General features: G+C 41.0%; 1 protein-coding gene across 1 annotated transcript in view; it reads right to left on the reverse strand.

The window, feature by feature from the left end:
- Positions 1-7,843, reverse strand: part of AGBL1 (AGBL carboxypeptidase 1) — a 310,343-nt gene extending 302,500 nt beyond the window's left edge. The window contains exon 1 of the mRNA XM_089538005.1: positions 7,784-7,843. Coding sequence (XP_089394131.1) covers positions 7,784-7,834 — 51 coding nt within the window. The 5' untranslated portion in view covers positions 7,835-7,843. The remainder of the gene's footprint in view (positions 1-7,783) is intronic.
- Positions 7,844-21,375: the final 13,532 nt, after the last annotated feature.

The following is a 21,375-nucleotide window of genomic DNA, read 5'->3' on the forward strand; positions in this document are numbered from 1 at the left end:
GTTTTGGTGTGTGATCAATTTCCTCCTGGACGCCAGCGCAGAACTTTTCAGTTTCTTCTTCGTCTGCCTCTGTAGTTGGAGCATAGACTTGGATTAAGGTTCTATTGATGGGTTTTCCCTGAAGTTTTATTGACATGATTAATTCAGACTTTGCACTGAAAGTTGTAAGTCTTATGTGGTTTATGCAATTGTGTTATGTTGTGTTGTTTTTTTCCCGTCTATATGATGTTGATGTATTCTATTTTTTAAATTTTTTAAAAAAATAAATAAGAAATTAAAGAAAGTTAAACGAAACTCTGGAGATGCAAGCCATATAATAATAATATATTTATATCCCACCCCTCTACAAGATGCAATCTAGGTATGTAAGGCATGCTTGCTGAGAGGTAGTTGTTGCCCAAGATCACATGTTAAATTCCATGCCCCGGCAGAGATTTCAACTTGGGTTGCCTTTTCCAAAGTCCAGCATTTTAAACATCACTCTCTGCTGTTTCTTTCAGATCAGTTATAACTATAAAAATTAGTGTGATTGTTGAAGCATGCTGCAAAAAATAATAATAATAATTAATATGCTTCACCAGTTAATGTGCCTAATGTGCATAATTAGAATGCAAGCTAAAGTGATTTGCATCATTATAATAATTTGCACAGTTTTCAAATTATAGTCCCAGATTTGCGTCAACAGAATCTGACAATCCTTATTACACACTCAAAAGATTTTAACTCCTAGGGACAGAGGACTAATGAATGAGAATAATGTATGCTGATAATGTTTAAACAAGGCATTGGTCAAAGCAAAACCAGAGGCAAAACAACTATTTTCCTGATGAGTATAAAGATCAGAAATAGGGAATGGGATTATTTCTCATGAACAGAGGCAGTTCGACTCTAAACCCAGCATGGATAAAATTGGTGTCTTGGAGAAAGTACTGCAAAGTAGTCTTCTCCCTGCTGCTTTTCTACAGGCAAAAGCAGTGTCCCCAACCTGTCTTACTCCAGATGTATGGGACTAAAAAACCCATCATCCTCAGACAATATGGCCAAAGTCGTACTGGCTAGGAATGATAGGTATTGATTCCAGTACATCTGGAAATGCCAAGCAGTCTCGCATGTGAAATATATCATCTGATGATTTCAGTAAGACTGCAAGTCCATCCATCCCTAGCACAAGCTGGTTCACTGAAGATGCATTGGGCTACAACCCATTATCCCCAGACAGTGGGGATACACACCTGAAATTGGGGGAAGGCTGTTGTGAGGGTTTTTCTCCCTGACTACTGTATGAGAACAGCCTGAGACTGGCAAAATAACTTCAAGAAGCGGGGAGGAGGAGTATTAGGTTGCCAAACAGGAGATGTGTGTGTTATGTTGCCTGCTAGGCACCAGCATCATGCAGACAGGAATCCAGCCCTCCCTTGCCCTCCTCCCGCTGACACGATTCTTCCATCAGCACATGATTTTCACCTCTTCTTTTTTTGAATTGTAGCTTGTTGTCAACCTTGCCAACTCTGGGACAGAGTTCAACTTGAAACTTGCCAGCTGTCCTGGAAAGTGCCAACGACAAATGAGTACAATCTGCATCCAGAGGTTGGGGCCTCTGGGAAGTGTGTGCAATTTCAAGAGAAGAATTAAATCCAGAATCAACGTTCATCATGTGGTGCCAAGAGAGAGAGAAAAAGAGGGATCCAAGAGCAAGGAGGACTAAGGTATCCTGAGCCAAGAGCAAGCCTTTTGGATAAATACGGGATGGTGACCAGGCCAACTCTCATGCCAGCCTTATCTCTTTGGGATGTTTCCACCCCCACCTTCTGACACATGATGGAGTTATGTTGCTTTTAATTTAATCTTATCTAGCCCTAAATCAGGAGCTAATGTGGTGTAGTGTTTTGGATGCTGGACTAGAAATAGCCACGTTTTACCACTGGGGAGGTAAGAACTTGAGGTCTTTTCTCTAGGCAGTTTGTCAAAACAAATCCAATATAGCAAAAGGAGTTACATATTTGATACATATCAGCTGGGGGGCTTGCCTTGCAGAGAACACCTCTTTCTCCTGTTGACATCATTTATGAAGGCACAGCTAGCAATAGATGGAAAGATAGACAACAGACAGACAGACAGACAGGACATGGCATTATATTTGTTGTGCATTCCATGCACAAATTGGGAACATAAGAGTTTTGCTCAGATCAAAGATATGATGTTTTGTTTCTCACAGGGCACAGCCAGATGTTCCTGAACATTTCGCAGAGTCTGAACATTTTTCTCTGTTATCCCTCCCTAGCATCTCGTATCCAGCAGCTTAATACCTTGATGTGACCAGAGCTGTATGCATTCTGCAATTCCACAAGACCATCAGGAAAATACACTGGGTAAAGACAATGTGGTGCAGTGGTTTAAGTATTGGTCTAGGACTCCAGGAGACCAGGATTCAAATCCCCACTCTTCCATGAAACCCCCGGGTGACCTCGGCCATGTCACACACTCTCAGCCTCAGAGGAAGGCAATGGCAAACCCCCTCTGAACAAACCTTGCCAAGAAAGTCCCACAATAGGTCTGCCTTAGATTTACCATGAGATGAAAATGACCTGAAGACATACACCACCACCACCATCACCAAAAAGGCCCTTATCTTATCTCAACTTATCTTATCTTATCTTATCTTATCTTATCTTATCTATTCCAGGGAACTTGTAAATTTAAATTGGTATGGACAAAGAGCCATGAGTCGGTAGCTGTGCCCTCCAAAGGTTAGTGTTACTCCTATCAGCATGAGCCTGCATAGCCAGTGGTGAGGAATGCTTGGAGTTTCAGCCCACCAATATTTGGATTTTGTATTGTTTTAAATATGTTATTAGCCACCTTGAGTTCCATTACTGGGAGGAAAGTAGGACGTAAATGAATTAAACAGAGTTGCCCCTTTTTGTTGACAAGTTTCCAACTTGATTCATACATTGATTGATTTTAGTAGTTAGCCAATCTAACTATATATCACTGAATAGCGAGGTCAGTATCATATGCAATAGTATTTCTGATCTCTCAGTATGGATGTAAAATCTGAGCAGTGGAGAAATTTGGCAGGTAAAAACTCAGTTCATTCAAAATGTGATGCCCAAAGAGAGTTCTACAGATATTCACGGAGCACCAAAAAGAGAAATAAATGGATCCAAGAACAAATCAAGCCTAAACGCTCACTGGAAACCAAAATGACTGAAGTGGACTATCATTCTTTGGATATATCATGAGATGACATGACTCACTGGAAAAGACAATAATGCTTTGTAAAGTGGAAGGCAGTAGGACGAGAGGTAAACTGCACTACAATAAGAAATTCATGGCCATGACTTTGCAGGACCTGAGCATGGCAAGGTGTCTTGGAAGCCTTCATTCATAGAGTCGCCATAAATTGAAGCCCACTTGCTAGCAAATAAAAACAACAAATCACAGAATAAGAGTCTTGCTCTGGCATTTTCTTTTAAGATTAATTTAACACACAAGTCTAAAAATGAGACTATCCCCCCCTTCTTGTGCCTAAGACCACAAGTAGTCATTCGCAATCCCTGCACATGGAACTATTCTGAAGAACTGAAAAGGAGAAATGATGTTACCCAAACACCCATCATCCATCCAGTGCTATAGCAGACTCAGTTTCTGATTTCTTATACACTAAACGTATGTAGCATTTTGAAACCACTAATATTTCATGTGATGGAATCCTGGGATTCGTTGTTTTGGGAGGTATGTAGAATCCCCTGCCAAAGAGTTCTAGTGCTTCACTAAAATACAAATTCCATGATTTTGTAAAAAAACGGAGCTACGATATTTAAAAAATAATACCAACATGCTATAACTGTTTAGCATGAAAGACCTCTGCCTCAATCACCAGATACTATTTTTCTCGTGGCACAGGCACAGAGGTTTTAAAACACAATTTAAAAATTGATATTAATATTTAGGCACTTCAAAAAGTCGTGTTTTGAAGGGAGAAATGTTGACCTGGCAGCAAAAGAAGGGTTATATTGTGCAAAAACACAATCAAAATGGTCGATTTCATATTTAACCCCCTAAGTCAGAAAGCTCCCTGATATTTAGCTTTTCAACCTCTCCTTGAAGACATCTAACAAAAGAAGGTCTATCACCTCTTGAGTCAATCTCTTCTACTGTTGAACAATTCGCACTGTCAATAAGATCCTTGAGAAGTTATTTTTTAGACGACACGTCTTAGAATCCCCAAGTTAGCATTCCTACTTCTGGGGAGAGTAACATGAAGAGACAAAGCCCCATTGGTTAAAATGGCATGTGCAGCTATTCAATGGGGCTTGAATATATGTGAGTTTCCATTTTCACATCCGGAACGGATCCCTGCAAAAACGGAGGGGCGACTGTATTCTTAAATATATTACCCAAAACTGGATAGCACCTCTCTGGGAAAGATCCCCCATGAAGAGGACATTCATATACCTTCCTTTTTAAAAAAATGAGTAGAACAAAGGTTAGTTTCAACCCTTTTCCTTGATATAATAGTCTTCTATACACAGGAAATATCAGTGCTCTACTGAAGAACTGAGAATGCCTGTGCATTTTGATGTATTTTTTCTCCTAGTGATCCAGAATGATGCTCCATATGAACACAGTGGCCCAGGGGTATTGGCCTGGTCAAAAGTGTAGCCGCATATCTCCTAGACTGTAGTCATTGTAGGTCCTGGCCAAAAAAATATAGGAAGGGAGTAGAGGTATAGCTAAGATGCATGAAATGTTAACTAAGAAAAGAAACATGAAACATGAACTTGATTTCAATGAAGGAAGCAGTGCAAATGCAAGCCCTTTGTGCCAATAAAAATCAAGAGAAGGAACAGTTCAAAGGGGTTCGTCTGCCACACTGACATCTCTATGCAGGTCTTCTTTGAAGCCTTTAGCTCTTTATTTTTGCATGCCATCCACATTTCTCTGCCACATGATATTGCTAATATACCACCATTAATTGCTTCTCTCGCTTTGAAAAGAGATTTCTTAGCCTCACCACAGAGTGAAATTTTTCACGAAGCGTTCCAGAAATTAAACTGCTTTACTTCTCAACTCCATTTTTTTTCTTTTCCATTAAGGAAATGTTTTTAAAATCAGGGGAAACATCAATATTATTATTTTATGCATTACATTTTTATTCTGTCCTTTTACCTCTAGCGTAGACTAGAATATAAGGTTTTTCTGCTCCATTGCATCCATCGAAGAGGTAGATTAAACTGAGAGGGACCAATTGACCCAAAGCTGCCAAATGACTGGGAATTTGAACCTAGGTCTTCCCAGGCCTGATGCAAAAATCTAGCTGCAAAACTTCATGGTCTCAGTGACTTGTTGCACTATTACAACAGTGCCTTTAAGTTAACAAAAATGTAGGGCAGGAGCAGAAGGAGATGCATACCCTTCAATTGTCTCTTTTCCTGTAGCATCTTAGCATCTTAACTGCCCTGGTTCTGTCCTATGGAATCCTAGGATTAGGAGTTCAGTGAGGAGCATTTGGAGTCCTCAGCCAAAGAACCAAAGAGTCCTGGTTCCTCACCAAACTATAAATCCCTGGATTCCATGGACTGAAGCCATGGCAATTAAAGTGGAATCACGTATCACTATATTTGTGTAGTGCGAAAAGATTCAAAGTATAAGACACCTTCCTATGTTCCTATGACTCAGGCAAAGGTCTCTCCCAGCACCTGCTGCTGGATTATTTTTTATTGAAGGTGATGGAAATTAAAGTAGAGACATTCTTTTGGAGCAGGTCTGCTACTACAGAGCTGTACTCATTTGCAATAATTCCTAGCGTTTTTAACTGTCTTTTCTGGGCATCCCCTGTTTTTTGATCTTCTTATCTGGGAGCATGTTCTGTTTTCTGGAGTTTTCTGCTTCCTTTCCATAGAACCATAGAAACTATAGAAGTTGGAAAGGACCACAAGTGCCATCTGGTTCAACCCTCTGCTATGCAAGAATGCACGACTAAAGCACTCCTGAAAGATGCCCATCCAACTTCTGTTTATAGACTTTCAAAGACAGAGAGTATATCACCGCCATTTTCAATCACCACTTTTGATTGCCATTTTAAATCAAGCCATGGTGCCCAGAGCTAACAAGTTTTTAAAATCAAATCATTTTATATTATGCAGCTACTAACACGTCATGTCAGAAAAAGCCATGGTGTTATGTGAGGATGCAAATCTAGGGCTCAGCTTTTGATGAGGGCATAAATGAGCCCCAAAACCGGTGTGCATTTTGCTTCAGCCCTGTCCTTGTTAAAGCCCTGCTGTAGTCTGTCTGTTACCATATTGGCCATTCATACCTTACATATGATGCCTTAGCATTCCACAAATAATAATCATCTTCCATTGCTTTAGGTGCAAATGGTATTTTACTTTTCCATTCCCAACACCTACAGATCCAGGCCAGAATACTTCAGGAACAGCTCACCAGATTCTGGACCCAAAGCTGCCCCAACATCTTCCCATTATCTGGCACTCCAGAGGAATGTCAGACAACTGTTCACATATGCACCCCATCGTGCCATAACCATTGCCGCCACGGATCACTCCATAAGGTACCCAGCCTCAACCTGACCTCAGAGGGCACCATTCATGATGGTAGCAGCAGCAGTGGATGACACAGTGCAAAGTGTTGCAAACAGCCACCTGCCATTCCTCTGGAGGGCTCCAGAAGGGGCGAAAGGTAACATTTTAAAAACCTTGATGATGATGATGATGATGATGATGATGATGATTATTATTATTATTATATTTTTTAATATCCCACATTTCTCCCAATAAAGGGAACGGTCCATAGATCATCCAGACAGTTCCTACCAGAACTGGGGAATGGGCCCAGACCACCTTCAAGTGAGGATGGGGGACAGGATATGATATTTGACCCATTTGGACACAGCCCCTGATGCCAGAGAAGCTAGCAAGCTCAATAGTAATCAATACATAGGAATCACTTAGCATCACACCTGGTCCTCAGTTCCCATGGAGTAAAATCCTTTGGAAGGTTCAGTTTCCTTTTAAATTCTCAGGGACACAGGATAGATAACCTAATGTTTCCTATTCTGTTGCAAGGTTCTAAACAGTGTAGCTGTCTTCAAGTATCTGGAATAAAATGTACAAAAATCCACTCCGTTTGGTTTTAAATCCAGACTTGCCATCCAGTTAACAGGATGTTATTTTTTTTTAAGTTGAAGAATGCTAAATATGGATTTTTTGGAAGAAAACATAATTATTCATTGTTTAAACGTTCTTTATCAGCAATAGAACTTGGAAAAAATTTAAAATCAACAGGGTTGGTTGAAAAATAAAACTGAATGTGATAATAATATCACTTCATACTTATATAGCTCTTCTAAATGTTCAAAGCACTTGGCAAACATGATCGACACAAACCACACAACAACCCCGCAAGTCAGAGCCTCATCATTATCCCCCTGTTCCATTAGAGGGCTGAAGTTGAGAGTCAGAAGTCTGCCTAAGCAAACCAGCTGATAAGTTTGTAGCCGAGACGAGATTTGAAACCAGACTTCCTGGTTCGTAGCTCAGCCTCATTTTATGCAGCCAGCATGACCACAATAGCTTTGATCTACACTCATTTTCCATGCGGTGGAGTATCTTCACATATCAAAGCAGGAACTTCTGTACACTTGACATGGCTTGTCTTGCAAGAGAGAGAGAAGGAAGGAAGGAAGCAAGGAAGCAAGGAAGGAAGCAAGGAAGGAAATACAAGAGGGTTCTCTCCAACTAATCTGAAATCCTCTTACCTGAAGAGTAGAAAGAAGAACCTGCAAGCCACTACCTTCTTGCTCAGCCATGCTGCTATGCTCCCTTGCCTCCCTCTAAGTAGCAGCAGACCATGCAACTCCAATAGTGAGGATTTTACCAAGTTGCTTTTCTAGTCCCTGTCCCAAGGGAAGCTAAACCCATACCAGGAGAGAGTGAAAAATCAAAGCAATGCAATTCTAGACCTCCACGCAAGAGATAAATGTATACACACCACACAAACACCCCGCCCCGGTCTCCCATCTCTCACAGCGATGCTCCCCCACTGTGACGAAAGATTAATTCCTATATAAAGAATCCCAGGGATTAAGCAAAGCGCTCTGCAAAAGGTCTTGGTGTTCGGTGCACGGCTGGAGGCGTGCAGGGTGGGTGGCAATGGCAAAGAGAGGAAAAGCAGTGAGAGCAAGGACCTCAGATCCTCCCTTGGGCAAACCCAAAAGAGAAGGAGGGGAGGGCAAACTGAGCCTGGGCACTTGACAGGCATTCTCAGCTGACCGGCTGCGGATCAGTTCCAGAGAGCCCTGGGAGGCTGCTTGAGCCTGTGCTAGTGAAATTGGAGACACACAAAGGATGGCCAGGACACTAGGCAATGGCAAAGAGTCCTAGAGAGACCCAGGAATAACAAGGCACTGAGAAGAGATCTTTTTTTTTACAAGCTCTCAGAGTGTACTTTTAAGCTTTGCATGAAATGGACCCCATCTTTCACCTGGCACCAGAAATAGCCTGTGTGGGCAGAAGGCATTTGGTCAGTAATCTAGGTGAGTGAGTAGGCCGCTTCCGAACTTGAAGAATGATTCATTACCAATTGCAAGACTTCTGGAAATTGAAAAGGGCGGACTTTGAATGATGTGCTGAACTTTTTTTCTATGTTTGATGGTCTGTATAACACAGGCCTGCAAAACAGAGGGCCATAAAAACTTGTTTTAAAGAAATGTTTTCTGGTTTTATGGGCATTTGGCATCCTACATCCAAAAATGACCTCAGATTTGCTCCATCACATACGATTGTTGCGAATATTATTTCCAATCCTATTGTCATCATCATAACATCCAAAAAACATACTTCTTTCATGGAATGAAAGCTAAGATTCTCTGGAATGGGAATGCTGTGCCAGGTTTATCATTCCATATTTCTTGGGTTCCTATACAGTGTGGAAATAGATCATACACCTTTTTGTGATAAGTAGATGTATACACGCAGGGCAACCAGAAGCTAAAGTGATGATTCTTAATGAAGCCTCAGCTGATTCATCTACATTCATTCCTATTTGCATCCTATCTCTGCCAGTAATGCTATTCATATCAAATTTCACTTCGCTATGGGATTTTCTCATCCACCTTTGTTCTCAGCTTTGTTCTGAAAGTCTTTGTTCTGAGAATCCCCAAATGACTTGTATCCAATATGTAAGAATCATGATCAATGTGATTTCTTTGTTAGAGACAATTATACCTTATGAATACCCTTTGGTATGTAGAGAGAACTTGTAGCACCTTTGAGACTAATAAGTTTATTGCACAGGTCTTGGAGAACAGGAACGGAAGGGAACAAGAAGGGAATGGAATGGGAGCAAATGCATGTTATCACACGGGAAAATGCTGCTGATGCCGCTGGGAGTCCCCAATCCATTCTTCATCTGTCCCACAGCAGCCAATTTTGAAGAATTGTTCAGAAACATTCTTCAGGTGTGGAATGGATTGGAGACCCCTGGTGACATTGGCAGTGTTCTTCTGTGCAATAACGTGTTTTCCCCCCTTTCCGTTCCCTTCCCATTCCCTTCTATTTCACTCCGTTCCCATTCTCCAAGCCCCATGTGATAAACTTATAACTGAAAGAAAGAAGTTGGCAGCATGTGCTTTCGTAGACTTAAGCGTACTTCCTCAAATGTATTTGAGAAATGAGTCTGAAGAAGTAGACTTAAGTCTATCATGCTGCCAACTTCTTCCTTTCAGTTACAAGATCTCTCTACATACTGATTCTACAGACTAACATGGATATATTTTTGAACAAATTGTGTGATTGCAAGACAATTTCAAGAGAAACTAAGGCTGAAGGCCAACATCATGTTTGAGAAGCCTCCAGTGAGGTGTCCTCCATGCCCTCCGTGAGTTCCTCCAGAGCTCCAGTCTGACTTGGCAACAGTTGACCATATTAAACTGGTCCCATGGTCACCGATACCAACACCTGTTGGGCTTTCCCATTTCCTCAGCTGTGTATCTATCAGCTGCTGAATCTGGGAAGCCATCTATCATGTTTAATTGGCCACAGTCCCCTGGAACTCCTGATGTAACACCATTTAGGAGCATTGGGGGGGGGGGGGAGGAACTAACATAGCAGGAAACTTCCCAGATCCAGTTGCTGATAGATAAAATAGGTGAGGAAATGAAAAGGCAAAACCAGGTGTTTGGACCAAGGCCAATGGACATCAGCAGCCACCAAAAGGCATCCTGTGTTGACACCAACCCTCCTAAAACTGTTTCTGTCAACTCAGATTATAAAAATATTAAGAAAGGGACAGGGTGACCAGATGTTCTAGCCGCAAAGGAGGACAAGGCACTGAAAAATGTAGTGCGTTCAAAAAAAATGTAGGGCATTACAAAATAAAAGCTAAAAATACTAATGTATATATTTATAAAAATTGTACTTCATTGTCATGCTCAAAATGGAGGACATGTCCTGGAAAAGAAGGCTGTCTGGTCACTCTGGGATCCTTTCTTTGTCAGGGCAGGAGTTGGTTCTTGGGTTTCATTTATGTTGTTCTGTAAAGTTCTACACAGAGGAAGAATATGATATACACCAGCTTTCTCAAGTTTAGAGCACGGGAGAATGCCACTGGACATCCCCAATCCATTCCTCATCCATCCCACAGCAGCCTGTTTTCAAGAATGATGCTGAACAGTTCTTGAAAATAGGCTGCTGTAGGATGGATGGGGAACAGATTGGGGGTCCTCCAGTGGTATCAGGGGCATTCTCCCATACGGTAATATGCGTTTTTCCCCATTCCATTCCCTTCCCACACCGTTCTGTTCCACTCTGGTTGCATTCCCCAAGCCCCGTGCGATAAACTCCTATGATTCCCGAAGACCAGGGTTCAAATCCCTGCTTAGCCATTTAAAGAAATCACTGGGTAACCTTGAGCAAGTCACATGATTTCCATCACAGAAGAAAGCAATGGCAACTCTCCATTGAGTAAATATTGCCAAGATAAGTTCACCATAAGTCGGAGTTGACTTGAAGGCACATAACAACACTTTAAACGTGTTGGGGAAAGAAGAGGTGGTCTATGAGTGTAACTAAGGAGTTTATCACATTGCTAAAAAACATGACTTACTGCTGCCATTTTCAATTCGAATTCAAGATACATCCGGATATTATCACATGCATTTTGCCACCAATGCTGCCAGCCGGGTGAATCCCGGCTAACCTCCAGTTCAAATCTGAGCTCAACCGGCCGATTTGCAAAGCCCAGAGCTTCCCAGTTTTGAAAAGAGGGCTGCTGAGCTCGGATTCTAGCTGGAAGTTAGCCAGGCTGCACTCGGTTGGTGGCATCAGCAGCAAAAATCCATGTGATCATATCCGGATGTATCCCGAATTTGAATTGAAAATGGTAGCGGTAAGTCACATTTTTTAGCAATGCAATGAACGCCTAATAAACAAATAAATTCTACCTAATTGTAGCCATAGAAACCATCTAATAGAAGAATGGCTCCATATCCACTTTTGAAAAGAAGTGTCTTTATCACCGAAAGGCAGGAAAGCAGAAATAGATGCCAAAACAGGGTGTGGGAGGAAGAGGTTTCTCCACATCCCTGTACTCAAGCTTTGATAAACTGGACTGTCTTTCACCTCTTCTGCCGGACAGCCTGTCCATTATCTGCCTACGGTGTCTCCCACGGCTCTCATTACTTTCATCTCTCCTTACCAACCAGACGATTTCTTAAATAAGTTCTAAAAATACTGCACTCTCTGCATCCTACAAGAATCATACTTGCAGAAATTAACACAGCTGTCAGTTTTGCTTCTAGGGTCAGTCTCAGGGGCTCTGTCTCACCCTGGCAGGACCCACAATGTCTAATAAAAGAATTGGATGTAATAACCAAGGGAGAAGCAAAGAACAATACTCAGAGACAGGCAGAGGAACAGTAGAGGAACAAAACCCTTTGAAAACATATTTTATCAGCCTGGCTAGCACTCAGCATGCTGCAGTGATTAATCCACTCACCAAAAGAAAGAAAAAAGATGGCTTTGGAGCTAATTAAAGGCAACTTAAAGAAACTGTTTTGCTACCGTTCTTGCCTCCTGCCATTTTTTCTTCCGTTTCTAGTGATAATTGCAGCTGTCAGCAAAGCTGAATGAAACTATCAATTTAAATACCACTTAATTTTTTAGAAATGTGGCTTACGGGACGAACCTGTATATATATCATGGGCTCGCTCCCTTGTTTTGCACCAAACAACAGCACTTACTAATAATTCCAGTTCCATTGCATGAATGGCAGGTATCTGAAACCCAGAAGTACCTAAATCCAGAATCACCCATTTTCTATTTTCCCTATACAACGTTTGATTCGTGTGTGCAAGTAAGCAATTCAATCTCTTGAAGGCTGACTTGGACAAAATAAGAATATACTGGTGGAGAGAAAGAGGAAAAAGTGAGCACACATCTGCCTTCTGCTGTACACCTGCAAACCTCTTAGGTTTGTAGTCTAACAAGGCCTAAGAACTGACCGGCTGAGAATACTTAATGTTGTTGCTGTTGTGTGCCTTCCAAGTCATTTCCAATGTATGGCAACACTATCATGGGGTTTTCTTGGCAGGATTTGTTCAGAGGAGGTTTGCCATTGTGTTCCCCAGAGGCTGAGAGCATGTGACTTGCCCAAGGTGACCCATGACCAAACAGGGAATTGAAGCCTGTACTCCAGATTATCATAAACTTATCACATGTTGCATTTATGGAGGCGACAAGGTGGTGTGAAATCATGCTCACACCACATCTCAGCCACACTTCAAGGGACAGGAAATCATGGCTGAAAAGAAGCATGCAGATTGGGGTAGCACTAAAGTTAGCAAGAAACCAGGTCAAAAACCAGGTATATTTAGATTACTGGGTGTTGCATGCCTTCATTTCTGACCGACAGTAACCATAAAACAAAACTATTGCACGATTTTCTTGTTCAGAGAAGGGTTACTATTGCCTTCCTCTAAAGAAGAGAATGTTTGGCTTGCCCAAGATCATTCAGACTGCAAAAATAATCCAGTTTGACACTGCCATGGCTCACTGCTATGGAATCTTGGAAACTGTGGTTTACTGTGGCCCTAACAGAGAAGGCTAAATGGCTCACAAAACTACAGTTCCCAGAAACCCATAACATTGATCCATGGCAGTTCAAGTGGTGTCAAATTGGATTATTTCTGCAGTGCAGATGCAGCCCCAGTGGGTTTTCATGGCTAAGTGGGGATTCAAACCCTGGTCTCTCATAGTCCTCAATTCACATAGGTTCTGATACATTACTGGACAGAGGAGGAGTAATTACAAGGCATGAACTCCAGAGAGAGAGAGAGAATACCCAAACATTTTCTAGAACTGTTAGGCAGTCTGGAAGGAAATGTAGATTGTAAGGAAAGGGACTTTGAAAGGTGAGGTATAAATGGTTTAAATACATAGACCTGAGTTGAAGTGCTTTTGTGTTGATCTCATTAATTTCAGCAGGGCACTTGTGCAGGAGAACATCCTGGTGGGTTCCTTCCTGAACGCCTTCTTTTCTTTTCTGTAATGACTTATTATCTTCTTTATCCTAAGCTGAAGGGCTCGAGTCTGGTTATAAGCAGCTTTAAGTCAGAAGAGACCACGGGCCTTTAAAGTCTTGCAACTGAGGCAGAAGTGATTAATAAGAGCTGGAGGGAAAACAAAAAGGAATTGCCAATTCTTGCAAATCATAAATTGTTCTAAACACTGTTTTCAAAAGCATGGTTCCTCCCCTCCTTCTCCTTTCTGCTCAGCTTGCCACTTGCTTGCTTTTAATGCTCCATGTGGGTATATTTGTGTTCCCCCCGAGAGGCCAAATAGATTTAAATGGGATGATTATTTTGTCAACTGTATTTGATGACTACAAGGAAGGTTTCAAGAGTTCATCTCGTATGGTTGGAAGCAAGTAGCCTCACGCTTTAATGAATTCCAGCATGGTTGAATATCCATGCATTAAGTAATAATGTATGGATTGTAACAATGCATAGGGGGGCTGAGAAAGCCTGTGGGATGCTGGCTTGCCATAGTCTGGGGAATAGAAGTTAATAAACAGCAAGCTATTGGGTAGGCAACAGTAAGAAGTAATAAACAGCAGGGCTGGGGCAAGAATTCCAAGTAGGAATGCTCAACTTTTCAATATGAATCTTTGCTCCTGTTGTTGAGAGAACACAAGGCAGACAAAACACACCTTTCCAGACACATTCATGAGCACAGACACACATATTTTATATACTCATGTATAAGTCCAGTTATTTTAACCAAAACATTAACCCAAAAACCCTGAGTTGACTTATCCATGGGTCAATGTAAGTACTGTGCTTTAACTCTGATATAAAGTCCCACCTAGATCTCTGCTATGTGTCATGACAGCCATCCAGGCAGAGGTCCAGCTCCACAAATAGCCTTCCTCTGACAATTTCTGCACAGCTTTGGGGCTAAAAAGTGGGAAAAGGGAGGGGAAGGTGTGGAAAAAACAATGCCCAGTACATGTCAGATGGAAAAGCTGTGCACATTTTCAATGAATGTTGTACAGTTTTCTGTTACCTGCAATGGGATTCCTGCCCCTCCTCATTTATGTAAGGTGAACCTAACATGGGGTTTTCTTGCCAAGATTTGTTCAGAGGAGGTTTGTCATTGCCTTCCCTTGAGGCTGAGAGCATATGAATTGTCCAAGGTTAACCAATGGGTTTCTATGGGCCAAGCTAGGAATTGAACCTTGGTCTCCAGAGTCTTAGTCCAACATTCAAACCACTATGCCATGCTGGCTCTTCCTCCTGAAGAAAAATAGATGGATTTTTCCCAACGCCATTTACCTCGGCATGGGGAAAATTGAGAATTATCATCCCTACTATCACTGGGTACCTCTTCATCCCACAGAAAGGGTGGCAAATCTGCTCTTAATTTTACTGCAGCTCCACGCACAGTTTCTCCAAGTTGACCAAGAGTTTTCCTGGTGGTGAACCTCTGGAGTCATTGGATCTAGCACTGATACTTGGAGAACTCAGTAGCTTAGCTTAAGCTGCAAAGCAACATTTGGCTTGATGGATCTGCAAGCCTGCCATAAACTATGGAAGGCATTCCTTTAACATTGCATATGTACACAGAGAGAGCTCTAATGAGTCCTTGTCTTCTGCTTTCTGAACATTGACAGCCTACTAAATGTTTCTTGCATACAAGTAGCTGCTTGGCTTGTGTCCAGGTGAAAATATACCCTGAAGAACCATAAAGCCACAACAACATGTAAAGGTATAAAGACTTTAAAGAGATCTCTAGGTATACACAATAAGCTTTTGTGCAAATCAAGGAGCAGAGACATCAGGAGAGAGAGAGGGGGAGAGAATGGAGCCCATAATCATTTTACAGCTACCTTCGCTTTTATGGACAGGCCTCTTTTTTTGGTCTGCTTTCTCCCAGTCAGATTCAGGTATTGATCTTTCCAGTATTGTTAACTCATAACCAGACCATACTTGAAAACATAAAAGTTTAAGGGGGATCATAAAGCAAAGACAGATGGCTTCAGCAGATCACTTCTTACAATAGGGAGTCAGAAACATAAATCTCAGCAGGTTGGAGGAAAAATATGCACATTGAAATTAATTCCCAGCCACATCAATTTCTAAGGACGTCCATAAGCCATAAGTCATCATCATTCATAGAATGAACTGCAAATGGCATAAAATTAAAGGGATGTGGGCCAGGGGACATGTAAGTAGCTGAGAAAGAAGGACTGATGGAGTTTCGTTTCTCAGAGAAGCAGAGAAAGAGAGAGTGAGATTTGACATTACATGAATAGGGTGAGCAATATATAATTATGTACTTAAAAATAGTAAGACAGTGTGGTGTAATGGTTTGAGTGTTGGACTACAACTCTGGAGATCAGGGTTTGGTTCCCTCTCAGACATGGAAACGTGGAGGCTGGATCGGTGCCATGGCATGCATTTGCTATGGCATCGATCCAAGGCAGAAAGGGGCAATGTCTTGGTGCCCCTTCCTGCCCATTTGTACAAGGCCTTAGTTTGCAACAATGAAGGTAGGCTGAGGAAAATGGGAGGAGAAAAGCAAAACTGGGACATTTTAAAAGAAGCTGGAAAAGTGAGGCAACAGAGGATTAATTTGAACTGTCTCTGACAAACCAGGAGAGTTGGAGGTATGAGAAGGGCATGCATGGAAAAGTGGAGCACCTGTGAACAAAAAAGAATGGGTGATCTGAACAAAGGATGGTGATATCTGGTTGCTTCTGCCATAGCCAGGTCACTCCATGCCCTCCCTCCTCTTCTGCACAGAGAAAGAGACAGCCTCTTTTATTGAGCACAAAAAAATATGTGCGTGAATGGGACATATGTGTATGTGTGTTTGTGTGTGTGTGTGAAGGGTCCAAAATGTCTGAAATGGCAAAAGGGTGCAAATTGTTCCCTAGCTCGGCTTGTTTACACACTCAGAGATTGCGGCGGCCGATAATTGTCATCAGGCATCTCTAGCAGAGCTTGGAACTAAGTTATTAAAAATAACAAATTAGTTCCTGATTGCACTAATAAGTTACATTGTGCTGTAATTACAAGCTAAGGAGGGATAATGTCTTTATTTTTATTTTATGACTGTGACATTTTTCACCACTGTTTTTGGATACAGAAAGCATACATGATACAGTGGATTGCGTGTTGGACTAGGATTCTGGGATTGAAGGGACTGAATTTTTCAGCCATCGAATCCCATTAGATGACTTTAACCAAGTTGCACTCTCTCTCAGCCTCTAAGGAAGGCAATGGCAAACCCCATCTGAGCAGATTTTGCCAGGGATCTACTCTTCACATAAGTGTATTTTACGCATTGCTGTGGATTTTTGCACATTAGCATCGATGCAAATTAATTGTCTTTATTTTCCTGCACAAATTTTCATCTATTTTCCCTCCCTCTGCTAAAAATGTGTAGCCATAGAATCCATGTAAAGTGAATACAATAATGTGCATCATCTTGGATATTCTGATAATCACCACAAAAACCTTTCAGCAGAAATGATGGAGTTTTTTGGAGGGCATAAAAAGCCCACATTCTTCCAAATCACATCTCGCTGGATCATAGTCTGTTCAGTGGGAAAGAGGAGTATTTTACTCATGCAGACAAGCCCCCTGTGAGAAAAATGACACATATTTTGGGAAGGCATGGAACTATAGCTGTATGAAATTATTTTTAAGAACACCTTTCCGAGCCATGATCCGTTGTTGTTGTTTTGTGGCTTCAAGTCATTTCCGACTTACGGTGACCCTAAGGTGATTGTGGGGTTTTCTTCGCCAGATTTGTTCAGAAGAGAGGAGGTTTGTCATAGTCTTCCCCTGAGGTTGAGAGAGTGTGACTTGCCCAAGGTCATCCGATGAGTTTGTCTAAATGTCCAAGGAGTGTTCTGGAATGTTTTAACCTTGTTTGAAATGGGGGCAGCCAAATCTATGCTACAAACTGCATGGATGCAGAGGAACCCAGTTTAGGCAACCTAGGTAGTCCAAGAAGAGTCGCTGCAATAGTTACAGTTTGCAGTATGTAGATGCACATCTTAAAAGAGTCACCATTTTTTCCCCAGTTCAAACACAGAAAAGCACAACGGAGGATGATCCCAAGGAAAACTGATTATTTACTACTGCCCTCTTCTGGATAAAAACAAAACTGTTGTCATTTAAGTAAAGGAGACCGTTTATTGGGCATGGCAATTTATTTGTCATGCTAATTAATCTTCAAGGCTTTTGCTATAATCTCGAAGATCTTGGAGCAAAAACGATCTCAGGCACAAAATAGAAGTGACTTTGCATCTCCGTCTTTGGAGTACCTAATATCATTTTCTCAAAATGCTCCAAAGCAAAAGGGCCATTTCGATCGGGGCGCAGCATTGCGGGTGCGCTCTCCCGCTTCCCCCTTTATCCTGCAATTTTTATTTATGCAAGAGATAAGTTTTTAAAGGCAGCTACTACAGCCTTTCCATGGTAGCATTTGTTCTTATTGTTCTTATTTGTATTCAAGTTGACTTTGACTTAGGGTGCCTCTATAAATGAGAGACCTCCAAGACTCCTGGACATCAATTGCCCTGCTCAGGTCTTAATTTAAAATACTCAAATATGGAATCAGAAGAAGCAGAGATATGCCAATCCTTATCAAATAATTTATTCAGTATAAGGCACCTTTCTTTTTCCTTCTGAGGTTGCCATGTGAACTTTTTTTTTAATTGTCGATTGCCACTGTTATTGTTTAGTGTCGATTGCTACTTTCTTCAGGGTTGAGAACCTGCCTAGGATCTCTAGAAGTTAGTCCTATTTAATACAAATATATATTGAACTTTACAGTACTATGTAGCATACAGACCTGTCATTTACATATGTAGCCACTGATATACACAGACACACATGCACATTCACATACACAGACACACAGACACACAGACACACACACACACATGCACTGAATACATAACAGCTTTTAAATGTTCAAAAATAACAATAGTAAATTTACATTATCTGTCCTTCAAATTCCATGTTAGACACTCTTCAAGTTATTAAATCATTATTTTACTTTACCAGTGCTGGGTTTATATATATATATATATATATATATATATATATATATATATATACACACACACACACACACACACACACACACACACACACACTTATAATTTCTCTTTCTTTGTCCAAATCAGTTTTCCTACAGCTCTTTCATAATGCCTCCTGAATGTATTCAGCATGGTACTTGAGGTTTATAATAAAATATAATAATAATTATTTCCATTATAATGAAACTGCTGAGATATAGTTTGAACTCTGACCAATATCATATTGTCAGACTGATGTGTTTTTTCTGATGTATCTTTAACCAAAAAAGTAAACTCCTTTGAGCTTTTACATCACTCCTTTACTATTGCAGAGTAAATGAACAACTGGGGCTGGGCTTTGATTTGATAGAAGCCTGAGCAAAGCACTTACCTTCCAAGTGTCCCAATTAATCTTCTGCTGTCCCATTCTCTCAGCTGCTTTTAAAATGTCCCAGTTTCTCCTTTGTCCTCCACTTGCACTCAATTACTTCAACAGCAGTGAGAAGAGAAGAAGGAGTGGAGTGTGGCCATTCCCAAAAGACTCAGATAAAAGTAAAAAGCTTCATCCTATCTTAGATTGTGTATTTGTCCTCATGAAAAGGAGCCCTGGTGGCACAGTGGTTAAATACTGATACTGCAGCCACAAGGCTGTGAGTTCGATCCCAGGGCTCCAAGGTTGACTCAGCCTTCCATCCTTTTATAGGTTGGTAAAATAAGTTCCCAGTTTGTTGAGGGCAATTGGCTTACAGATTGTAAACCACTTAGAGAGTTCTGAGTTCATTGATAAGCGGTATAGAAATGTAAATGCTATTGCTATGAATTATTTTTGCTATCTTGGAGCATACTCTGATATGGCTTGGCCACATATGTCCCAGTTTGCATCTGTGAAATGCTGAAGGGTACGATGAACCAAGCTAAGTGGTGAGGAATGCTTCTCTTGCTTAATTTCTACCCACAAAGCTGTTGTTAAAGGCACAAAAGTAGCAAAAACAGAAAGAAAGGTTGGGAATCTTGCCTCCGTACGACTTGACCTTAGCTGAAGTTGTTTTGTCTTTCAGTCTTATAAGTACTTCATAAGAAATTTAATTAGAAGCATTGAGTCAGAGCCAATCCTTTCAAGCTCATTCTACCTAGGAACAGATTCTGAGATTGGAAGGAGGCCTCCCTTCAGGATTCGGCTACCTTTTATTTGGACTGCGACCGTATTAATTTTATTCCCTCTGACAGCTGTTTTCTCCCGTTTCACTCTCGGCTGGAAGCATGATCAAGCCTGAAATGCAGGTTGTAAATAGCAGCCCAAGTTGCACAGTAAACTCTGATTTAATGTGGACCATGTTTTATTAATGTTGCAATGTTTATTGTGTGTTTTAAGTCTTCATTGATTTTTATTAAAATAGACACTTTTATTACAGGCGCTAAATAAAATACCGCGTTTCCTCCAATCCCCCTCCCCTTCTGTGGATCCCAGTTAATTTGGAAGTGTTTGTAGATGTTAGAGTCAGATCTTTCTTTCTTTAGTCAGCTTTGCAATCGTAGTCCCTAAAGGACAGAAACAGGAAAGAGAATAAACCTGGTTCCTGAAATCAAAATTCCCCATTTCGTCAAAATTGCACTAGAATTAGGGCTAAAATAGAATCACAGAGCAGGAATTATATCCTTATGTGAAATGATCTATTATTCCTGCACCGTCTATTGTCTCTGCACCATAATACAAGGCATCTCTATTTTGTCTCTATACAAACATATACAAGACTGTGTCAAGCCTGTCCTTTAAAGAAGCAATAGAAATTTCTCAGCCATTGCAGAATAAACCAAATTTTGAAAGGCAGAACTTCATTTTCAACAGGAATGCATGAGTTTCATTTTAAAAAGCCTAGTGTATATGCTGCTGTATAAGTCAAGAAATGTTAGTCAAACGATTGACACAAAAGTAATCTGGGCCAACTTATCCATGGGCCAATGTATGTAAAGAGATCTTGTAGCACCTTTGAGACTAACAGAAAGAAGGAAGTTGGCAGCATGAGCTTTCATAGACTTATGTCTTCTTTCTCAGATGCATTTGGTGGAGTGGAAAGCCAGAGACAGACCTATATATGCCATTAGTGTGTATCTTGATCTTTATATCTTTATCTTAGGAATATGGTATTGCAGGTGCACTCTGAACCAGCTAAGGAAGGGTCAAATATGTTCAAAGTCTTAAAGATGGGTGCACTATGGCTCAGCAAACCCTATCTGAGCCTGGCTCTAAGTCCTGAGACAAGTAAGCTTAAATCAGCAGGTAGATCTAACTTTAGATCCAGTTTCCCTGTTCGCTGTCCAAGGTCCTGTTTTCCATCCATTTGCTGACATGGAAGGGACCTAGCTTAACTCCCTATTTTCTTCTCTTCGTCCTTCACTAGGACAGAGAGAAGGGCCTCCCCAAAAGATCACAGGCTGCTTCATGTGGAAGAACAGATAACATCAGAGCAGACCATTATGGAACATCAGAGTGTGGTCAAGATGGCAAGAAAAGTAAGCAAGACACATGGGGAGGGTATAAGAGCAAAGCCAGGAAGAATAGTGACAACTCTTATCAACATACAATCTGTATCCACAGATTATTATTTTTTTAATCCATGGATTCAACCATCCATGGCTTGAAAATATTCAAGAGTAATATATATTCCAAAAGCAAACCAAGTTTTTCCCATTTTATATAAAGAACACCACTTCACTATGCTGTTGCATTTAATAGGTCTTGAGCATCCACAGATTTCG

Source organism: Sceloporus occidentalis, unplaced genomic scaffold, assembly GCF_023333645.1.
Source record: "Sceloporus occidentalis isolate IW3139 unplaced genomic scaffold, rSceOcc1.0.p SCAF_9, whole genome shotgun sequence".
Classification (NCBI taxonomy): Eukaryota; Metazoa; Chordata; class Lepidosauria; order Squamata; family Phrynosomatidae; genus Sceloporus; species Sceloporus occidentalis.